At 39.2% G+C, this 21,586-nt stretch overlaps 1 protein-coding gene across 2 annotated transcripts; it reads right to left on the minus strand.

Annotated features, from left to right (window-relative positions):
- Positions 1-96: 96 nt before the first annotated feature.
- Positions 97-20,332, minus strand: cep170ba (centrosomal protein 170Ba). Of its 2 annotated transcripts, XM_041971557.1 has the most exons (19): positions 20,141-20,332; positions 19,071-19,208; positions 15,279-15,368; positions 14,403-14,481; positions 13,730-13,788; positions 13,145-13,301; positions 10,438-10,566; positions 9,324-9,809; positions 8,297-9,228; positions 7,933-8,091; positions 7,397-7,535; positions 5,667-7,277; positions 4,662-4,899; positions 3,749-3,881; positions 3,052-3,183; positions 2,887-2,975; positions 2,362-2,455; positions 2,229-2,280; positions 97-2,127 (listed from the first exon to the last, which is right to left on the minus strand). In XM_041971557.1, the coding sequence occupies exons 2-19, from the start codon at positions 19,173-19,175 to the stop codon at positions 1,904-1,906; spliced, it is 4,908 nt and encodes a 1,635-aa protein (XP_041827491.1). In that variant the 5' UTR covers positions 19,176-19,208; positions 20,141-20,332; the 3' UTR covers positions 97-1,903. The 2 variants fall into 2 exon arrangements, with proteins under 2 accessions (XP_041827491.1, XP_041827492.1); XM_041971558.1 differs by lacking the exon at positions 7,933-8,091.
- Positions 20,333-21,586: the final 1,254 nt, after the last annotated feature.

Here is a 21,586-nt window from a genome sequence, read left to right on the forward strand (position 1 = left end):
TTTCAGCTTTTGATACCCTTTTTATATTTTTGTTCAGAAACTGTACAATGTAAGAAGGAAATACAACATAGGCTTAACAAAATGCACTAAGACGGGTATACTGATCAAGTTTATTTGGGAAAACAAACAAAAAAAAAATCATTATCATTTAAGAAATGACACAAATAAACATAAATATTTGCTGCAAATTACAACCAAAGCATCAGGGGTGGAAAGATGTGGAAAAAGAAAGTGAATATCAAATAAATGACATGCAACTCATATTTCAGCTCTGACTTTCTCCAACTGCTGCAAGAAAGCAACAGGTAAATCTGTCCAATAGACACGTAGCAGCAATAAGTTTGGAAAGACTAAGAAACATTCAGTTTTTACTTGAGTTTGTAAACACTTTCTGGATCATCCCCACAGTCATACGGCACTTGTAGGTACTTTCCATTTACAAACGTTTGCACAATCCGTATTGGAAATAGTAAAACAAAAACTTGCTGGTTGCATCTTTCCCTGCAAAAGCTTCCCCGGCATCAGATGCTTACAGTTTTTCATTGGGAAAAAAAGAAGAAAAAAAAGCTTTTGGTATGCAGCATATCAGACTAAAGGGCCAATGCTGAATACAATAGTGCAAAACACAAAAGTGAGAGGTAATTTGAGGGACATGTGGAGATCCTTAGTCATTGAGATTTACACTTTCACACAATTCTGTCAACTTAAATGCAAAAATTACATTTCTTCTGTCGTGAGAATTTAAAAAAGTGAATTTGTGGCTCAGAGCTTCAAGAAATAAACTAACCACAGTTCTCTGATAGCTCATAGTGTGTGTATCATTCATTTGGAGGTTGTAATGAACTCAGTATAAACACTTTTTTATGAAGGTCTTTGGCAAAAACCTCTGGGCTAACACAAAATCTAATAATACCACTGTTGTTTTTGTCACACAACACAATTTTCAAAAGTAGGAATAGTTCAAAACATCCAAAAAGTATTTTTTACAACCACTTTGGTTGCTAAGTGGCTTTTACTTGGGACTGAACTCCTCCTCCCATTCAGATCACACATTCCTGAGGGATTTCCAACCCCTGGCTGGAGAAAGTAGCGTTCCTCTCCTCAGGAGGGAAATGTTACCAAGCATACACACCATACTGCCTTGTAGCAACTTTGTAATATAATGTTAACTGCTCTGGCACAACAGGGTACCAAGTCTCTCCCAAAGTCCTGGTGTAAATCACAAAAGACCACCAATAAATAGTTTACATTCTTCCACAAATCTAGTCTTCAAAAAGGAACATGGCACACACAAAAAACGGGGAAAAAAATACAAAGAAATACAATAGGGTTGAGGATACAAACACAGTACATAGACATCTACAAGATATAATTGCAGCTCTTTGCTAAATAAAAAATATACCTCAAAAATGTGATTTGCCACTAAACACTAATGTTTAAAGTATTTATAGATTTCCCAGAGATAATTATGCACAGGCTGGTTCTAAGTTAGCCGTATCATTACAGCAAGCTCTCATAAAAATCAGCTATGTTGGTCACATCACCGGTAAATAAAGAGTCAAGTCTAACACAAAATCAAGTTGCAGGCTTTCAGAGTGAGATTTTCTGAAATGTCACTGTGCTTTATTAAAGCACAGCCTCACATGATGCCTCCCATTCACTCTGCTTTAAGAGAGATGTGTGCAGGCTGGACTGAGTTTTACGCCACTGTACTGTTTTTAGTTTGAACTGTTCACAATGCAGAAGTGAGTATGTTTGGTGGAGCAGGACACTGTCACTCTGTGAATCTAGTATCACTTCCACCTCCACCTGGTTTCACTTGTGCATGATTTGCTGGCACCTGGGTTTGTGGAGTTGTAGCAAAAGTTCAGACCTGGTGAATCGAGAGTGTTTGTATCTAATCTCAAACTAAGTAACCCTCTCTGAGATCGTCTGGAGTGACAGCTGCTCTCCGGACACTCTCGCTGGGCCGCGGGCCGCCACCACGTTTGGAGACAGAGTGGACTGTTCTCCAGTCTCGTGATGATGGAGGTTTGGAAGACCGAACTCCAGACGAGGAGGAGACAGCAGAAGCTGAGCTGCTGGTAGCTTCCTGTGTACCACTGGGTTCCAAAACTGTGTTAATGACTGAAATCAAAGAATAGACACAAAATCACTACTCCATTTTTGTTTATAAAGCATAAAAGATACAAATTCCCTAGATTTCTGTCAAAAAGTTTGTTACTTACCCTCAATTTGTCTCTTAACATGCCAAAGTTCTCTCAACATAGATGTGATTTCCTGAAACACAGATATCTCACTAAGCTCAAAGGAACATCATTATCTAGTAAGCATAAAGCCTGAAAATAAAGCATCTCTCACCTTGTCATTAGCTTTGAAAACAGGAAAATCACTGTCAGAATTCATCTTGGCCTCAATCTCTTCCCAGATATCCATCCGGTCTTGAAATAGTACCCTAAGTGCATTAAGCCAAAAGCAGGTGTTTTAATGTGTCTTACAATGTTTCAAAGGAAAGGATGACATATCATTGTGTCTGAACCTTTGTTGATTTAGTCTGGAGCCTCTTTCAGCATTTAGAATAAAGATATTACACTTTAGCTTATGCTTCTTTTCTGATATCTTATGATTTCAAGAAAAACACCCTGTGGTTAAATCTCAAAAAAAGAAAAACTTTTTCATTCACATGTTATCTACTCAGAAGATTAAATCTCTCTCCTCTCAGTTGCATATTGTCTGGGAGCTGACTCACCAAGTTGCTGTAATTAAATAAGATTACATTTCTGTGCCTCCTGGTTGTCTGATAGGATCAATAAAGTTTTTCATCAAAGCCAGATTAAACATGGGGCATATGTTAAGGGTGTGTGATGTTTGTTCTTCACAGCTTACTTAATTTTGTCAGCAAGTTGCTCCATGTTTTCTCTGATAGCCATTATGACCTGATGCACAGGACTCAGCATCAAACTATCCCCTATGACCTGCAGGAAAAAACGTGAAATGACTTGAAGCGTTTATCCATCGTAGGACATTTAAAAACGAGGAATTGGGTCAGACCTCGTCTCTTGTTTGAGCTTGTTGCCTGGAGTTCTGTTCACGATCACCAGAGCTCTGGTCAGGCTCTCTTCTTGGTGTACAACCTTTTTGGACTCTGTGGTTTGATCCAGTCTCTGGGGTATGTGAAACCAGCTGGAACATAATCACCTCCAGAGGTTAGTTTTAAGGAACAGACAAAATCTGATATTGCCTATTTAAGAAAGTGTTGCAATTTTATCACTTACAATGCAATAAATTTCAAATAATAAACTTAAAATTTAAATAAATGCACCCAAGATATCAAAAATATTTTTACCATATGCTTATTGGATTTACCATAAAATGCAATAAGTGATTAAAAACTACACAAACAAATATGGGTTTTTAAAAAGCTGAACTAATAAATATGTAGAAAGACTCATTCACTGGAGGAATAATTTAATTTCCAATGATTTATATTCTACTATCAGTTTAATCTGTGTTTCACAATGAAAAACAAAGGTACACTTGCAAAAACTGAGTTCAAGATTTGTGCTAATAATATTTTGAATATCACATCTTTGGAGTTTATTCATTAAGAGAAGGACCACAAAACATTTAAGAGATGTGCATCTGCTTTCCACTGCCCCTGAATGCATGGACTGAAAGCAGTGCAGGTTTCACAGAAGCTCATTTAACTAAAAAGCAAAATGACATTCTACAAGGATGTGGGATGTACCTGTCCATGAGCAGTTGCTGAGGCAACAGGTGCATTATGATCCACTCCGGGCATTTGAGGCTCACCGTCACCTGCTACATCATGGATCTCTCTGGCTAAGATAGCCAAGTCTTTGGCAAGGTCTTGACTCAGCCTAGCAGCGAGTGGAAGATAATAGCAAACCAAAACACAGTCAGGGAGCTTTTGAGTATAAATATACTAAAGTTCATTGTCAGTGAAGATGTGACCTTATCCCAGAAGCATAGATAAGATGTGCTGATGTCTAAGCTCAGGTGTGTAATCAGTCTGTCTAGACTTAAAGACCCTGAAAATGTGCTATATATATAATATTGCATTGTGCTAATATGATTTTAATTTAGCCTAAAAATCACATTGTTGTAAATCAATTACATTTCCCTCCTTCTGGCAAGCTCAGAGAAATTTCCAAACAAAAACATGTCCTTTTGTGTAAATCCCCAGTCCAGGCTGCTCATTTATGTCACAATGAAGGAACAAACTGCCCATTATTATCAGAGGGACTAATTTCTCCAAACCCTTTTTCTCTGAACACTGCTAACTTATACTTAGAAACACTTCTGTTTACTTTGTACAAATGTACCTGCTCCATTTGTAATTTTTTTATTAAAAAAAACTGATTTAGCACTTAATACATATACCTGGTTTTACTGTACTTAAGCTAAAATGTTCCTCACTTTAAAGCCACAAAAGTAGCTACTAAATGACTAAACTGACTAAAGGTAAATGTAAAGCTCCCATTTTTATACTTGTGCTTTGTAACAGATGTAAATAATGCAATGTGAAGACGCCAACACTAATACCTCTTGCAAGTAAATAAATATTTCTGTCAGTGGTACAGAAACACAAATTCACCATATTCTGAGCAAGCACACCAGATAGCAGTGATACTTCTTACCGTGCAATCTCAGCACTGTGGGCGGACCAGTTTTGGAAGTTGTGTCCCTCCTGGTTCTCCTCTTCAGAACCTCTGCTGCAGGATTTTGGATGTCGAGCAACCACTGGCTGGGCCCGAGGCTGACTATGAGAAGCTGGGAAATGTTGGGAGCGTTTGTGTTTAAGATTGCTCCGGTTTGAGTCGTACTCCTCATCTGAGGTAGAAGTATAGTCAGAGCCTTTCTGTCTCCTCCTGGAGCCTTGGTGTAGTGAATTGGTTTGAGTTACAGAAAAAGGGGATAGAGAAGTTGGGAAAAGAAGAGAGAAAAGAAGGTGCCATGAAAGAATACCTCCAGGAAAAATACACCACCAAGTATTTCAGATGAGTCACCAAAACATTTCCCAGTGTGAGTAAAAGAAGCGGTGCTAAGGAAGTCCTTGTCTTAATGTCTAACTTCTTCACTGTCCTTTTAAGATTCAAAGTAATTCACAAAGTGAAATGAGAAGTTGACTCCCACAGAACAGCAGCCAGGTACAAGATAAGAGCCAATTAGTTAAAAAAAATAAATAAAATAAAAAAATAACCAGGTGTGTACCGTGAAACATTATGCTAGGTCAGGATCAGAATGGTAACCATCACATATCCTCAGAGCATAACAGTAGAAGAAAAAACAAGTTCCTTGTCATCATTTGCTTTACAAGTACACTGAAGATATGAGAAATGGAAGGTTCCTGAAAGATATTGTAGTGTTAAAGTTGACGTTACTGATGTTAGTAAAATCCCAGAGCCAGTTCCCATATGAAACACAGCTTCAGGTTGGCTAAACATAACAGAAGCATCAATTTGCATTATCTGTGACCAATAAATATTTCAAACCAACTCACCACTTTCATAAACTGACTAAATATGTCCCTCTTTGAATATAGACACAACTTTTTTCCTCCCTGCATGGCTTATTTGACTACAATTTAGTGTTTTTCCAATCTGATTAAACAGGTATACTGCATATGAATGTAATATACTTACTTGCTGTGCTACTAGCATATTTGGCGCTGCTGGAGCGTGCACGAGTGACAGGAGTTCTGCTGAGCGCTGCCTTCTGTGGCCTCTCCGCAGGCTTTGCCCCTGGAGTAGAGACCCTTTGAATGGAGCTTGAACTCGACTCTGTGCTACGGTTGGAGAATCCTGTGCTTCTGCCTGTCCACTGTGGGGTGGAAGAGGCCTCGTTGTCACTGGGTGTGTTGAAAGAACCAGTCCGCTTACGAGGCATAGCTAGCATATCCAGTCTGGAGAGTTTCTTTGTTTCCTGGGGCTGCTTAACAACGGCATTGCCTGGCATCTTGTCTATCTCTGTCCCCTCATTGTCTGAAGCCTCTCCCAGTCGAGCGCGGCGGAGCATGGAGGCCCTGGTGGGTCTTGGGGTTGTTAAACTGTTGGCACGGTTCAAGGCTTGAGATGCTCTGGAGGTTTTGCCATCCTCCTTCTGAAGGGGCACGTTGTACTTTTTCCGTGTTTGGTTGTTGTACTCTTGATCAGAGTACGGTAAGCTTTGAGGGTCATCACTTAGGTCTGTGGAGCCACGCTTTCCCACACTGCGCCTCAATCCTACTGGCCTTCTGACATGTTCAGTTTTAGTGGTGTTTTTTGATCCATAAGAATGGTGCTTTTCAGATGAAGCAGAATGGGGATTCGAGTCCTGACTTGCTGTACTGGCTGAAGACCTCTCTCTTTGGAGGCTACCAGCAGATTGGTTTCTAACTGGTGAATTTGGCTTGGTCTTATTGCTATGTTGGCTTACCGTGCTGGAAGTATCCACATCAGAGTCCCCAGAAAGAGAGTCCATAATGGGAGAAGGTGTGGCCCCTGATTGTTCTGCTTGGAATTTGGCCTCAAGAACAGCCAGAACATCCTCTGTCTGTTTGAGGTAAGAATGAGTGTCCTGACTGCTGGTCCCCTGGAATAATCCACAGTCTGGTTCTCTTTGAAATGGCTGACTAGAGATGTTAGGGAGTCCAGCATTGCTAGGCTTCTCCTTCGTGAAGCTCTCTTGTCTGATTAACAGTGGCACTGGGGCTTCTTTCCTTTCTGGACTGGTGCTGTGGCCCAGTACAGGGGCTGATGCAGCTGGTTTGACTTTGCCGGAGTCCTCACTGCCTTTTTGTTTGGTAAGAGTGGCTGTTGAGAAAGTTCTGTTAACATGTTTCCTTTCAGCCTTGGGAGTGCTGGGTTTTAAGCCTTCACGTTGTGGCTTGGACTCCTCCTCTGATCCAATGTAAAAAGATGTAGATTTGACAGGGAGGCTGGGCTTGTCCTGTCTTTTTTTCTCCTCTGTATCTGACAGTGGTTTCCTCTGCTCTATGATGGATCCATCATCTGACTTGCTGGCATCACTTAGGCTGTCAGGCTCTACATCATCCTGCACTGTTAACCTGTGAATACCATCTTGATTCCTGGGGGCTGCCGAGCTACTGTTTTCTACATCGAATGTTGAGTTAGGGTTATAATGAACATGAATACTGGGAGTTGGAATGTCACTTCGGTCCCCCTGCGGTACCTGTGGCAAGATGCGTCTAGCGTCAGCATCTGAGCCATCATGGTGTCGGCTGATTGTGGCCTTATGGATGATGTTACCTCGTGCTGAAATGGAACATTTTTAATGCATATTAACCACACATACTTAAACTGAAAATCATTCATATTCATCAGGACGTCTCATTATCATTTCAAATAGACCAATGTCTCGTCAGGCGGCTTACCCCCTCCTGACAGTTCCATCTGGGATGGGATGTCAAAGAGGCCAGACGAAGGGCCAGACTCTGTGTAGCTGTCTGCCAAGCTGGCCCAGCAAGACATCCACTTAGGAGCCCCCTGTAACACTGCACCTGCTGGCTGACCCTGTATGAGAAAGAATACAACTTATTTATCAGCTTTAAGAAACATTTTTAAGAAAGCAGAGCTGAAGATCAGGATCCCCTGGTTAAAATAATTCAAATTAACAGAAGAACAATCTATTAAGTATTTAGTACAATTGCTTAACAAACATGGATTTTATTTTTATTATCTGGTTAGAGAAAAACCCAAACAATAAAGAATCCAGAGCCTGAGAAGAACAAAAAGCCATGACAAGGTATTAAAAGAGACACACACGCACATAAAAAAAGAAGCCAAATCAGGACAGCAATCATGCTGCAAATTAAGACTTACTGGCCCAAAATATTTATTAACAGTCATTAGAGTTGGTGTTAAAATTATTCCTCCATTCATCATTCCCACCCTGAGTAGGAGAGGTTACCTTTACCAGCCTATATCCCTGCTCTGGAGCTGGCCTCACCTCCCCACAGCTACTCTGCCTATGCTCCTCCCTGCCCTGAACAACAACAGGTCTAAATGCTGATGATGATTCTGCTTCACTGTGCTTCCTTCGCTCTGGGTTGTCAACAACTCCAAACACCTGTCAGGAACAAAGTATTGCGATTGTTTAAGAGCATGAGAGGACAAAGTGGGACTACCAACATCCATGGCTCAGTGTGGCCAGGACAAATAGACAAGGCTAGTGAATAGCAAAGCCAACTTACTTCTTTTAAGCAACATACTGTGATTTTCATCTATAAGCAACTTTTGTGTAAAATGAACAGGAATTAGAACAAGTATCTTGCCTGATCAATCTTGTTACGTGCCTCTTCTATCTCTTTATCTTGAACATCTGTTTCAATGGTGTAGGTTCCAGCATCACTCAGACTGTCATCTTCTTCATTTCTGGGGCTCTTAACTTCCTCACTCTGGGATGCCACAGCCATGATGGGAACCTTGAGTGGAACAGGCTGGCGGATAGGAGAGGAAGCCCGAGGCTGAAGAGGGCGATCAGATGAAGGAGGGCTTGTGGAGTTCTGAACAGATTTTGAAACTAACACTGTTCCTCTTTGAGCTGCTTTAGGGGTATCAGAAGTACTTTTGTTCCAGCTGGAAGAAGAGCTCTGCTTCTGCTGTTTAAGTAGTTCAGCAGTAAATTCCTGTGTAAGTTTGGATCTACGGCCTACGCTGCTAAAGGGTCTTACAGACACAGATGATGTAGAGCGAGCCGAAAAGCTAGTGCTAGTTCGGTCTTCAGTCTTTTCCTTTCTTAAAGAACCAGCTCTTTGAAACCCTGAAGAAGCAGGTTCCTTCAGTGGGATAGTGTAACGTTGGGTTGGAGGAATGGTGGAGGATGAAGGTGGGACTTGTCTCTCCCCTGTAGGGCTCAAGCTTTTTCTTCCCTTATCCTGCTGGAGGTGGAGACCTGAGGGCTCAGGTGGGGCAGTGGTATTAGTGAAAGATTGGGAGCGCTTCTTTCTTGAGTTATCCTCAAAGAATTCAATGACAAAAGCTTGGTGAGGCTCAGCCTTTGTTTGACTGGAAATAGACTGGGACTCTGATGGAGAGTAGGACACAGGTCCCTCAGAGTCTGGGGAGTTAAAGCGTTGTGGTGGGGAAGCTCTTCGGGTTTGTGGAGAAACCTGGGGAACAATCCGAGAGTCCGAGTGGAGGAAATCATTTCCATTTATTGCGGGATGCCCTGAATTATTGTGAGAATCATCCTCTCCGTGGTTTGCTGGTGGAGAAACAACAAGATAGTTTAACAACTAGCATATTATTTCATCTGAGCTGTTTTCCAACATAAATAGAAATTTTATCAAAAGGACCAACCTTTAGTGATCTTCAGAACTGATGGGTCACCGTTTGTGCTGTGCACATCTTCACATTGTGACCTCATCATCATGCTAGCATTGCTCTGGACCAGCCAGTCAGCTACTTTACTTTCTGCTGAAATCACCTCTGTAGGTGTGGTAGCTACCTCCGTGGATGGCTTTCGCTGTTGGCGGAGCGCAAACTTGGTCACATGGTCTTTTATCTTCATTTTCCCTGGGGAGCAGTTATCAAATTCGATGGTGAAGGAGGCATGGCTTTGGACCACAGGGGGTGTTGGGCTTGAGGGGACACACTGAGTGGGATCTGAAGTGTCCTTTGTTGGAACCTCTTGAACCTGTGACTCTGGCTTTTTGGTGGGTCGCTGGAATTCCTTGGTTGGGATTTCAAAGTAGCTTGGCTCTCGGCGGTAAGAGAACGTGGTCTTGGCCTGACTGTCTGACAATGAACCATTGACTGCATATCTGGGAATGTCTTTATCAGGTTCTGTTATCAATACAGAAAGAAGATTAGAGTAAATATACATGTATAGCTTTAGTCATGCTTCCACATGAGCTACTGAGAGTACCAGCTATGTATATTCTTATGTATGCAAATGTACAATATATTAAAAACTGAGGAAATCTATTACCATGTCATTCTTAAACATTTCCATAAATAACATGAAGGATTCAGTTGTTAAGTTGTAAAAACGAATCACACAGTTTGTTTTTGGACGTGGTCAAATATCACTTTAGGAGCTCAGAGTCCAGTGGGGGGTAGCTGAGTGATAATCTGTTTAAGTCTGGGCAACATGAGGAGAACAATCACCCTTCCACCCCCCTTCAGAAGCTTACAGGGTCATAATCCATCACGAGGCAGACAGGCAATGCCCACTGGCCTGGCAACCACTCCATAAATGGCAGCCAGAGACCTGCCTTGGGCTTAACACCATCCATCTCTCAGTGACCGACAGAGAGCATCAGATAGCAGTGCTACAAAAGCTTATCATTCCAAACTGGGAACTAATTCACAGATACGGAAATATCTAATTCAATTACAATACAAACTGTGTCTTACACTAAAGATATACATGAATAACAAAGACAAATAAATATAAGCCACTTTCTCTGACCTGGAGACTCCTGTTCTGGCATTTTTCCTTCTCTGTTCAGCCTTTTATTGGCTGGGTCTTCATCCTCCCCCCACCAGGATGGTTGGCCATACAGAGGTGTAGGCTTGGATATTGGAGAATCTGTGGTAGCTAGCAGACAAATACAAACAGACACACAAACACCATCAGGCACATAATTTACTCTGGCACTGGAAGGAAATAAATTAATATATGCCAACTTGTGTAATTATAAGTAAATTAATGTTTGTTTTTTTGTGACAAAACTATGATGTGAAAGCGTTTGCTGATACAACAACTGTAGATCAGAGAACTGTAGTGGTATACTTCTTGTGATATTTACACTTTTACTGAATATTCTCAAGACACACAGTACGGGAGGTCAAAGCGCGATACCAGCTGTACCATGCAAAGCACCCAAATAATCTCCCTCATGTGGCGATGACGCAGTTAATCCTAATCTTCAAAAAAATAAAATAAATAACAACAATAATAATAATAATAATAATAATAATAATAATACACGGGATAAGGCCTAACCAGTGATTCTATATTGAGACACTCTTTGATGACTTGAGTATAAATTCCCTAAACATTTTCAACCAACAAGGTGGAGATTTATTTATTTAGTCAGACTTTACCATATCCCAACATGCTAGTACGCACATGCTAGCAAGCCTATAATAGACTAATCAGATAATCCAGGAGCCACTTTTTTTTTGGCCTGATACAGTAAACAAGTTCATTGGAATTTTAAGTGGATACAAAAACTCAAGCATCAGCAGCACTTGACCACTGTTACCTTGGACACACACAATAAGACAACAAAGTGACGGGAGAGGCAGAGGGGCATGCTACCCATTCCTTTCCACTTACTCAATCCTCCAGTTTAGTCTAAAGGAAACACGAGTAAAAACAACAGTACACTGGGCACATGAAACAAGAAGACAAAACATTATGTTATTTTAAATTATGTCATGGTAATGCACTGAATCAGGGAAAGCTGACTAACTTTTTTGCTCCTTCTCTAAAAACTCAACTGTCTTAGACCCTTGTAAGGTATCATAGGCCTGCCCGAGTCACCACACTGTACAGCTGAAGCGCCTTCCCTGCAGACAGCTGGGGATTGGATTCACTCCACATCCTGTACAGCTGCATGGGAAAATGACCACATAGAAAAGGGTATCCACTCACAACTGAAGGAGGGAATATTAACAAGTTTTTTATTTGTTGTTTTACTTAAAAGAAAAAATGCACAACAGAAAGCAAGTTTAAGGCAGCAAATCACACATCTTTAGCAGGAAAAAGAAGCTAAATATAGATGTATCCAGTTAAGCAAATTCAGTCAATGAGAACACATGCAAGTCGGAGATATACAAGAACAGTCTCAGTTTTAGGAAGCTTATCTACATGTGATCTCAAAGAACAAACCTACATATGTGTTAAATAAATAGTAAATATGTTGGCAAAACAGAATAAGAATCAGAATAAATTAAAGTATTTATTATATTTTTTTAAAATCTAGCTTTTTCCTCCAAACTGTGAAATGCCATCCTTATCTTATTGTGGCTGTACATTAAGCGAGACGGTGAGTTTAGCGTTTAGTTATCTCATCGATGAACTGGCTCACAACAACACAGTGCAAGGCTACTTTAAGTGCAGGCAGTAACTGCAAAACCACAAGTAAACACGGCTTCAGTGAAACCATTTAAAGAATTTGAAATGGCAGATTTATCATTACAGTGCATTCATTTTGCAGACGCTCTTTTTCAAAGTGTCTCACCAGTTAATATGGTGAGGTAACTTTGTGCAATACAATCATACTCAGGTTCTGCTAGAAGATGTGTTAATTTAAAAAAAAGAGAGAGAGAGAGATCACAATATGCTGCATTTCAATGCAGGCAGTATGAAGAGCATGAAGCTACAGATGGAAAAGGCCAATTTTAAGCATTGGTTGGAGTTTTCCCACTAAACTCACAGGTCCAATTTTGGAGCAGAAAGCACAAAAACTGCTTGATCAACAGCAGCTGGAATAGCTTAGTCAGTGTTAATGAGTTTAATTCAGAAGGCACTTCTATAGCGCCAACAGTCTGCTGACTGTTCCACTGTTGCCTGCACTGTAAAACATGACTTACATCTCAGAGAAGAGAGCATGTGAAAGACTGTAAATAAAGCTAGTGACAAATCCACCATTAGGTACATGGACAGCAGTGCCAAGTTGTAACTAAGAACTGCAATTCTTCCACAAAATATGTTAAACAATCATCATGCTTGGCGGCACCCCTCCTCTGGTTAGCAGTCAGGCATGGCTGACAGAGATAAGACTGAATATCTAACGTCTCAGTCCTTACTCGTGTATACTTACTCTACCAAACCTCAAAATGTCAACATCAATTTCTTTACCGACACCACAGGATTGTAGCTTCAGCCTCTCTGCTCACATGGCATCCTAATCTCACACCAGGGAAGCTCTAAATAAAAGCAGCTACAGTTGCTTTATCAAGGGATTTATGTCCAAAGTCACGTTGGACACGAAGACTCACAAAAACGTCCTCTTCCTCATGTGTGCGAACAAAATATTCAAATCCACTTCAGATAAAACCAGGGGGCGAGAAGAACAACCAACTCAACTTATGTTATCAATAAACCTCATTCCTTCCTGCTAATATGTATCTGCTGTGTTGGTGTATGTGTGGACAAAGTTGTTTACCTGTGAGGGACAGGGCCTTTCGCTCAGTCCTGTCCTGCAGTTTGACATTGGAGATAGAGTCTTTGCTCTTCTCTGAGCTGTGAAGCAGTTGCTTTTCCTTGATCTTGGATTCCAGAGATTTTATACCGAGCTGCAACTGGCTGGTGTACTTCTCGTGCTGCGCAGAGGCAGAAGGGAAGCAGGATGTGAAAAACCAACAATCAGTACAGATGTAACTGTTCACACACACATAAGGAAGGATATCCACTGGGGACCTCTTTGGTTTAAACTCAATCTTATTATCTTCAACCAAGTTTGTGGCACTTGAAGACTTAAACGGATTATACAAAGCAGGAAAAACACAAAAAAGCCCTTATGCTTTTGAAAATTGGACAAAGATTTTAAAGAAAGTTGTAAATAATAAGTAACTCAAGTGACATTAATTGGTTGAGTAATATCTGAGGGGAAAAAACAGTAATCACCATACTACTTGACAATAAGGTGAGAATAATTGGTTTTATCATTCTAAAAAGAGCAATATAAAGCATTTCTCTTCCATGAGAGCTCTAAAAGCTAACAAGGGAAATGGTAGTGAGTTTTACTTACTTTTAGAGCTTCCTCTGGGACCTTGTGCTGACTCTTCTCGAGGATGTACACATGAGCATGTATAGAATGAGTTAAAGTACTCAAATCTACATTTCCTACTCATACCTATTCATCTAAAATCTAGTTATACATTCCCACTCAGGCACAATTAACACATACACAGCACACCTGTTGTTTAAAGAATAACAAATGTGAGTTAGCTTTAATCATTTTTGAATTGCGTTTAATTTCCACCTTTTCCCAGCTTGAGAAGATCATTGTGTGTTCTCCCGCTTATGTAGTTCAAACAGGTCCATCCTCTCAAAACATAATCATTACATTTGTCTATTGTTGTCTAAACTACATTTCACCATTCATGAGTTTTTTACTCCGGGGGTCAAAGGGTTTTAGAGCTTTGCTGTCCACAGTTGACCATAATCTACAACTCCTGACTGGAAAACCACACGAGATTAACATGCCAAAGACCACAGTAGAGGACTACAAAGGGAAAGAAAATGCAATTAATGTCTGACTATAACAGCTGCTGATCACTGGCTCATTTCTGCGCAGGCAAGCTAATGATCAACTTAAAACTGTTGCAACCGAGGAGCAGGAATTCTAACAACACAAAACCTAATCATGATCAAGACAATGGCAGCAGTCTGAGTAAACTTTAAAAGAAAAAAAAGGATATCATAACCAAAACGAATGACGTCCGACAGCTTGAGGGTGATGTAGGTCTGGTCTGGGATCCTGAGGTCATTCACAAATGTCTGCAAAACAGAATCAAGCAGATATAATGTATGTTTTTGCTGTAAATAAAGTAAATTTGCCTACTCACTGCTGAAAAACTAAATCCTTGTGGCATGCACTCTGTTACTATAAAGGTGCTTTAGCAAGTGGCCTCATTACCACTAAAAGTTAATCTACCAGCACATTACAACTGACTGGATTATGCTATTATGCAATGGCAGATGCAGTTTTTAGGACTGGGTAGAATTAAATAAATGCATAAATGTTGGATGACTGTATTGATTTCCCTCTGCCTCAGTTGACAGTTACTGACAGATCTTACAGTGCAAATATTCAGACTGCTAAATTTGCAGAAACACAAGATTAACACCATGCACAAAAAGCAGACTTTGTTCTGCACAGACTAAATGAAGGTAAATGGGAAAGCATTTCAGTTACAGGTCATGTTCTGCTCTGATTAGTTTGGCTATGGTTACGAGGGCCAAAAGAAACACTCTGTGGGAACAATGACTGGTTTCTCCCACCACCCAACTGTGGGTTTCAATGGAATAATGGTGCAATGAAGGGGCAACAGAGCAGAAAGCTGAGAGGGCTACAGAGTGACATACAAAGACAAGGAATTAAAATAAAGGGGGCCTAAGCCACCAGGAAAGTCCAGATTCTTGATTATCAGTAATAACTTTCTCTGGCACACAGAGACGTATTTTGTGCTCCTGGAATTGTTGTGGATTTGAGATAAAAGACTTAGAGGTCCTGTGACTTTTCTCCCAACTCTGGATGAAACAGGGAGTTGGGTGATAAAGATGGTGTAACTTACCCCGTTCAAGCTGCCCAGATCTTTCACCATGTGCTCGTCTGTGTTTTGGTCATAGTTGATCACAGCATGCTGTTTGTCTACACTGCGAGACTGCAGAACAAAAGCAAAGCAAGAAACAGTCACATCAGTGAACTGATTTACTATAAAATTATTTAACTTATTAAAAAATAATGTGAATACATCACTTCTGATTCTTGTTTAACTGCAACGAGGATTTTTTTTTTAGTGAGATACAAGTTGAATGATTAACTGATGATAATATCACACAGCCATGCTTAAAAAAGTGTGTAAATGTGCAATGAAAACAGAATGCAAGCATTTGAAACTGTTTAAACCCTACATTTAAAAACATATCATAATACAAATATAGTGAATGTTAAAACTGTATATTGTAATTTGACATAAATTACAAAAAACAGAGATTTCTCAGAAATGTCTATAAACAAGGTAAATGGATGAAAACTAATAATGTCTTAAATGTCTTAAGAGTCTGAGTTCTTATGAGATTGACTGATATGAAGCAGAAAACTGAAATGACGACTTGTGTGGCTTGATGACTATAAGTCTGAAATTTTGTTTGGAAATCATGGCCAAAGAGGAGAGGGGACCATCAAATTTTACAGAGGTGGGCTTGGGTCTGGAGAACCTGGGTTCAAGTCCCAGGCTGGCAACTAAGGTAAGGTAAGGTTGCTCCCTGAGCAACGCCCTTAACCCTCACCTGCTCCCCAGGCACTGTAATCTGGCAGCCCACTGCTTCCTAGCAACAAGGATTGGTTAAATGCAGAGAAAGAATTTCCCAGCTAGGATAATAAAGTAGGATAAATAAAAAAAAAAAAAAAAAACTCCAACTTGGTATTGGTGCACATTTGAAAAGCCAGCACACATGATGGTATGAAGGTACATTAGCATGTATCATTAGCATGATGCTATCAAACCATATTTGGTTGCATTACAACTACACGGCTTCAGGAGTTAAACTGGTTGCCTGCAGCCCAGACTTGCCAGCCACTAAAAACAATTAGCATATTGTGACACAAAAATTTTGACAAAGGGAGTGGAAAACAGTTGAGCGGCTGAAACCCAATTATCATACAAGAATGAGAAACATTTAACTTTCAAACCTACAACAGCTGGTCTCCTTTCAAAAAGCTTAGCTGACGCAATTCAGTGCATGCTCCTGTCCGATTTCTTTAAATTAGTTCCTGAAATCAGATTTAAAATGAGCTAATACTGTTTTAAATTAAAGTTTTAACATTTATCGTTTCAGAAGTAATAATGGCGTTAAATAATTTGCTAATAACTGTATCCTGTTGGCAGGTTTTACTCAAACTTTAAACACTGTAGCATGCTAAACTGGTTTAGTTCTAAACTCTGCTGTCCACCCTCAATTCTTTGAGCACATACTTGCCTTTCAGTGCATAATTGTGCTTCCTGTAATTACATGCAGACTGAACAACTGATTCAGAATGACAGAAACTTTTCTGCTCATTAGCACTTTGGTCTTTTCTATCACAGCAACACAAAGACAATCATGACTGCCAAACTCATTTGTTAAATTAAAACTGTTCTCCAATGGACCATTTGTAGGCTTGCCATAAAGTGTTCCACAACAACTATTAACTATCACTGCTGACCTGCCCACTTAGTAAACTTTTAAGCAGCATCTAGTAAATACTTTGAAGCCCATCAGGGATGTCACAATTACAGATTTACTTACAATTACTGTCAAAGTAATATCCTTGATTTTACAATTATGACGCTTATTATGCTTCTATATATGTTAACACTAAATGTGTAAAATTGCCTGAACACTTCATTTAGGTCTTTAAAGGGGCCTTATTATGCTATTTACAGTGTTATAGTGTTCTAATATTCTGTTCTAATACTCAGACAAGTGAGCGTTGCCGCTGAAAACAACAGGTTTTAGAGATTTCCTTGGTACTTTGATATTTCTACAAACAGTGTTTCTATGACAAAAACAGTTGATGTGTGCGCTCCCGACAACTACGTCAGAGGCAGCCCGCATCAGGGGTAGGCGGGGCTCAGGATGGAAGAGTCTCATTCTGCTTGTTTCTGGCAGAGGCTGATCTAAGGGCCTACGGAGAGGATCAATTTAAAATAAATAAAGGGGTTTGTGAAACATGCTGGATTAATTTCTGCCTTGTGGACTCGCATATTAAAATAAGTTAGCCTGAAATGAGCATAACAGAGCCACTTTAAGTTTTATTTATTTATATCTTTTGATGCAAACATTAAAAAATAATATAGAAACAAAGTAAAGTAACCAAGAAGTCACATTCCAACAAAATCCCCTTTGGTTGTTAACAATAAATAAATACTACAAATTAACTCTGGATTTCGCTCAGGGAAAAAAAACAAAAAGAAAACAAACAAAAAGAAAAAAAAAATCAGATGGATAAGGCTACAGGACCTCTATCTGGACCTGGGAGGCTTCTTTCCGTAAACTACATTATAAAAAATGTTTTGAACATTTCTTTTGAAAGCAATTAGGGAATTTTGAGACGCAGAAAAAACATTTGGACTTCCAGCTATCTTTTAAGAGAAAAGCTGCTGTTTTTTTTAAAAAAAAACAAACAATACTGGAACTGTGAAAATAAGAAAACAAGGTCATATATCTATAATTAAATGGCAACATGCAGACGTGGTATAACTTTACTTTCATTCTGTTTAAGTTGTGCTGATCTGCTGCTAAGGTTCAAACACAATCTTTTATAGTGATGGTGAACTTAGAGATTCATTAATCGTAGCATTTATTATCACAGTTAAATGTGAAATTAGGCAATCGTGACATCTCTACAACCCACAGTGACGGATTTATCAATTAGTTTAGCTCCTTGATTGGTTTAACTTTACTGGCTTTAGCAAAAGGATACTACATTCCTAACTTGACTGCCCTTAGCTTCATTTGATGCTACTGTAATACTAAGAAATAAGAAAACACCCATTTACAAACAAAATGCTATTGTTGTCGGTGGTGTACAGGCCAATCAGTGCCCATAGAGATACTGATGAAACAGCAGCAGTCATGGAAACTTTTTGACAAGTCATCATTTAACGTGAATATCTGCTTTTCATGCTAACAGGATTCTCCACTCTCTTGACTTTCAGCTGTCATTTAAATGGAAGAAAAATGCATTAAATTAGCCACAAAAGAACTCAAAATTTTAAAAAAAAGCTTAAAACTATATGGTACAGAAACTGACTGTGTGCCAGATCAGGCAGTGGTCCTGAATACTTCAGCAGAGAAGCAGAAAAGTCTGCACCATTCCAGAGAGGGAGAAACTGCGGTTTTTCCTGAATCCAACAACGCCTCAATGCGGACATGAGCAACTTTTCAATCTAACCAGCTTCTGTGGTTGGCAGAGCATTTCTGGCCACAACACACAAAATAATAGTATAAACAAATGCCTCTAAGGCAACGTTCCTCTTTTGCTAGCCTAAATACAGAGAAGAAAAAGGGGGAGAGAAAATTTTACAAAGACCACAATGAAACTGTGTTTATAACAACACGTAGAAATCAATGCAGTGGAATACTTTAGCTGCAATTTAAGTCACTGTTTAAAAAGGTTGTCAGAGGCAACTTTGTAAGAGGAGACTGTCACCTGGTTCATACTGAGAAATGCATGCACGCAAAGCATGCAAGGAGCCTCCCATCAGTTTTTCCTCATACTTATACGACCTGCTGAGGTCCAACCTTTCCTGGGCATATGTCACATGTGACACTGACGACCTGTGTATTGTGTAAACCCAAACTTCACTAAAGCAGCTCACCTGCAGCATTAGCTCGCAATCATCCCGGCCAACAAAGATCATCTCCCGGGGCAACCTGTGGCGTGTGCCCGAGCTGCTGACCAGAAACCATGATGTCACGCTCATGTTGGGGCCACGTGTCAGGATTTTCTTAGCATCCTGGAAGAAGACAACGTATAAAAAAAAATAGATTAAAATGCAACATCTGTGTCTCTGAACAATAATGGATGTCCTAAAAAAAAGAGTTAGTTTGTGACAGCTTGCTTTAGTGTAAAGATTACCAAACGGATGTTATCACCTCGCCCAAGTTAAACTTGTTTATCTAACCACTTCTTGTTCAGCTGTTTTACAGCTAAAGTAACACAATTAAACAACCATTCACAACATATTTTGCATTCAGATGTCCATATTTCAATGTTATGGGGAACTCTGATGTAAAACAAACTTTCAAATTGTTAATTTTCCACAAAATACTAAATATTTTTCTAAAATTTTGGTGGGTTTTGGTTTTTATTGTGTTTTCAGTTTTTTGATAACTGAAATGTAAAATCCTGCTGTCTATGGTTATGAAGTAATCTAAATTAAATAATTTTACATTTTTAATTGCAATACAGTGGATAACAAACTGCAAAGGCTGACAGATGGATTTTACACGTATTCATAATATGAGTACATTCAGTGTACTTTGACCCAATCCTGGAAAAATAAATATTTCCACACAACTCACAAATACGTGTGATTTAATCGAATAAACTCTACAAAAAACATGAACAGAAATATTTATGGAAATGGTTGAGAAACCTGTTGCAAAGGAGTACCGACTAAGTTAACATTAGCTACCCATTTAACTTCAGTGCAGGTTCTACTTCCTGTAACATTAGTTAAATAAATATTATTGACAAATATACAAGCCAGTCTTTATACCTTAAATTCAAACCCATTTATTGTTTCGTAAACAAAGCACAAACGTTTTTATGTCAATACGGACTGCTGATGTTTGTCGGTGACAGGGAGCTTGTTTAGCTAACGATGGCGATCCTGTAACACCGAAACCAGCTTTCTCCAATGATTTGTTCCCAACAAGGACTTACCTTTAATGCCTTCTCTGTTTTACGCCTGATTGAAGCCAGTGTTCAACGCCCTACCGTAGATTAAATTCAAGTGCCGACATAAAGTTCTACCAAATGCGCCAGGTAACAACGGACAGGTAAACTTCTAACACACCCTCTTCTTCCGTTGGGAATGACAACCGTACGAAACTCTTCCCTAACGCCTTTTCTCTCTGTCCCTACTGGGTGACGTAGCTCTACAAGTCCCATCAAACGAGTTTTAATCTGAGAGGAGGAAGAGTAAGAGGTCTCACTCTGTAGTAAAAACCTATCGGGAGAAAGCGCTTGGCCACCCCAGACAGTAGCAAACAAACAACAAATAAATAAACAAAACATAAGCTTTATACGGTTTTTGTATTGTAAAAACAACATCTTCGTAATATCAGAAATATTAGCAAAAATGTAACCCATTCCCCCCCAAAAAAGAAAACAAAAAACATTCTTACAATGGCTATAGAGCGCATCTTATAAACATTTCAATATTGATGCTTTATAGGGCTACAGCCGAAATGTATTCATTTTAATTATCAAGTAGAATATAAAGAAATAAAACGCATGCGTATGACAAAAAACAAAACAAAACAAAACAAACAAACAAAAAAGCGCATTATGTCTCTTATTCACAATGTAGTGAGTTACTGCTTAAATACACGATCTACGATTGTATGTCGCAGCTCGACCCACAGTGGACTTTGTTTGTTCACTATTTTATAAGCCTATTAAGAGTAAAAGAAAACTATTTATTTTCTATTACACCGAACTAAAACTGGTTGAAATGATTAGAATGACAAACCGGAAATAAAAAGTCGCAATCAGTCAAGGTAGTTTTTATATGTGTCTGTGTACGTTGAAAATGGTGCTGCTGCAGATATAAATATTACAGTTCAACGCCTATAAAATAATTTGAAATTAACTCGAATTATATAATGTATATGATAATTTGCTCTCACTTAAAACTAAACAAAACCTTTGGGGTTGATCAGATGTGTATTGGAAATATTTTTAAGCCTTCAAGCCGCTAGATGACGCTCTAGTTTTAATCTACAATATGATTGTTTTTGTACAAAGTTGACACGTCTTGTATTCACTCAGGCAATTTTAATTAGCCACAAACTCACATGATTATTAGTATTGACTATTATAAGTTTTTATGTGTTTGTTGGAAATTTACAGTATTTGTGTCGTCCTTTCTGGGAGCACTTTTAGTTTAAATGATCCTTTGAGCTTGAGTTTTAAGTCTACTTCAGTCCTCTTTTTAGTGTAATCCAAGAGTTTATAGTCAACTGGTCAAACCCGTTTCCAACTTTTAAAGACAACTCCCCCATTCTCACTTGAAAATAGGAAGAAAGAAAGTAAAAAAAAACAAAAAAAAAACAAACAAGAACAAAACAAAAAACTACGCTTTCATCAGTTTGTTAAAAAAAATTT

The sequence above is a fragment of the Melanotaenia boesemani genome, chromosome 20 (assembly GCF_017639745.1).
Source record: "Melanotaenia boesemani isolate fMelBoe1 chromosome 20, fMelBoe1.pri, whole genome shotgun sequence".
Lineage (NCBI taxonomy): Eukaryota > Metazoa > Chordata > Actinopteri > Atheriniformes > Melanotaeniidae > Melanotaenia > Melanotaenia boesemani.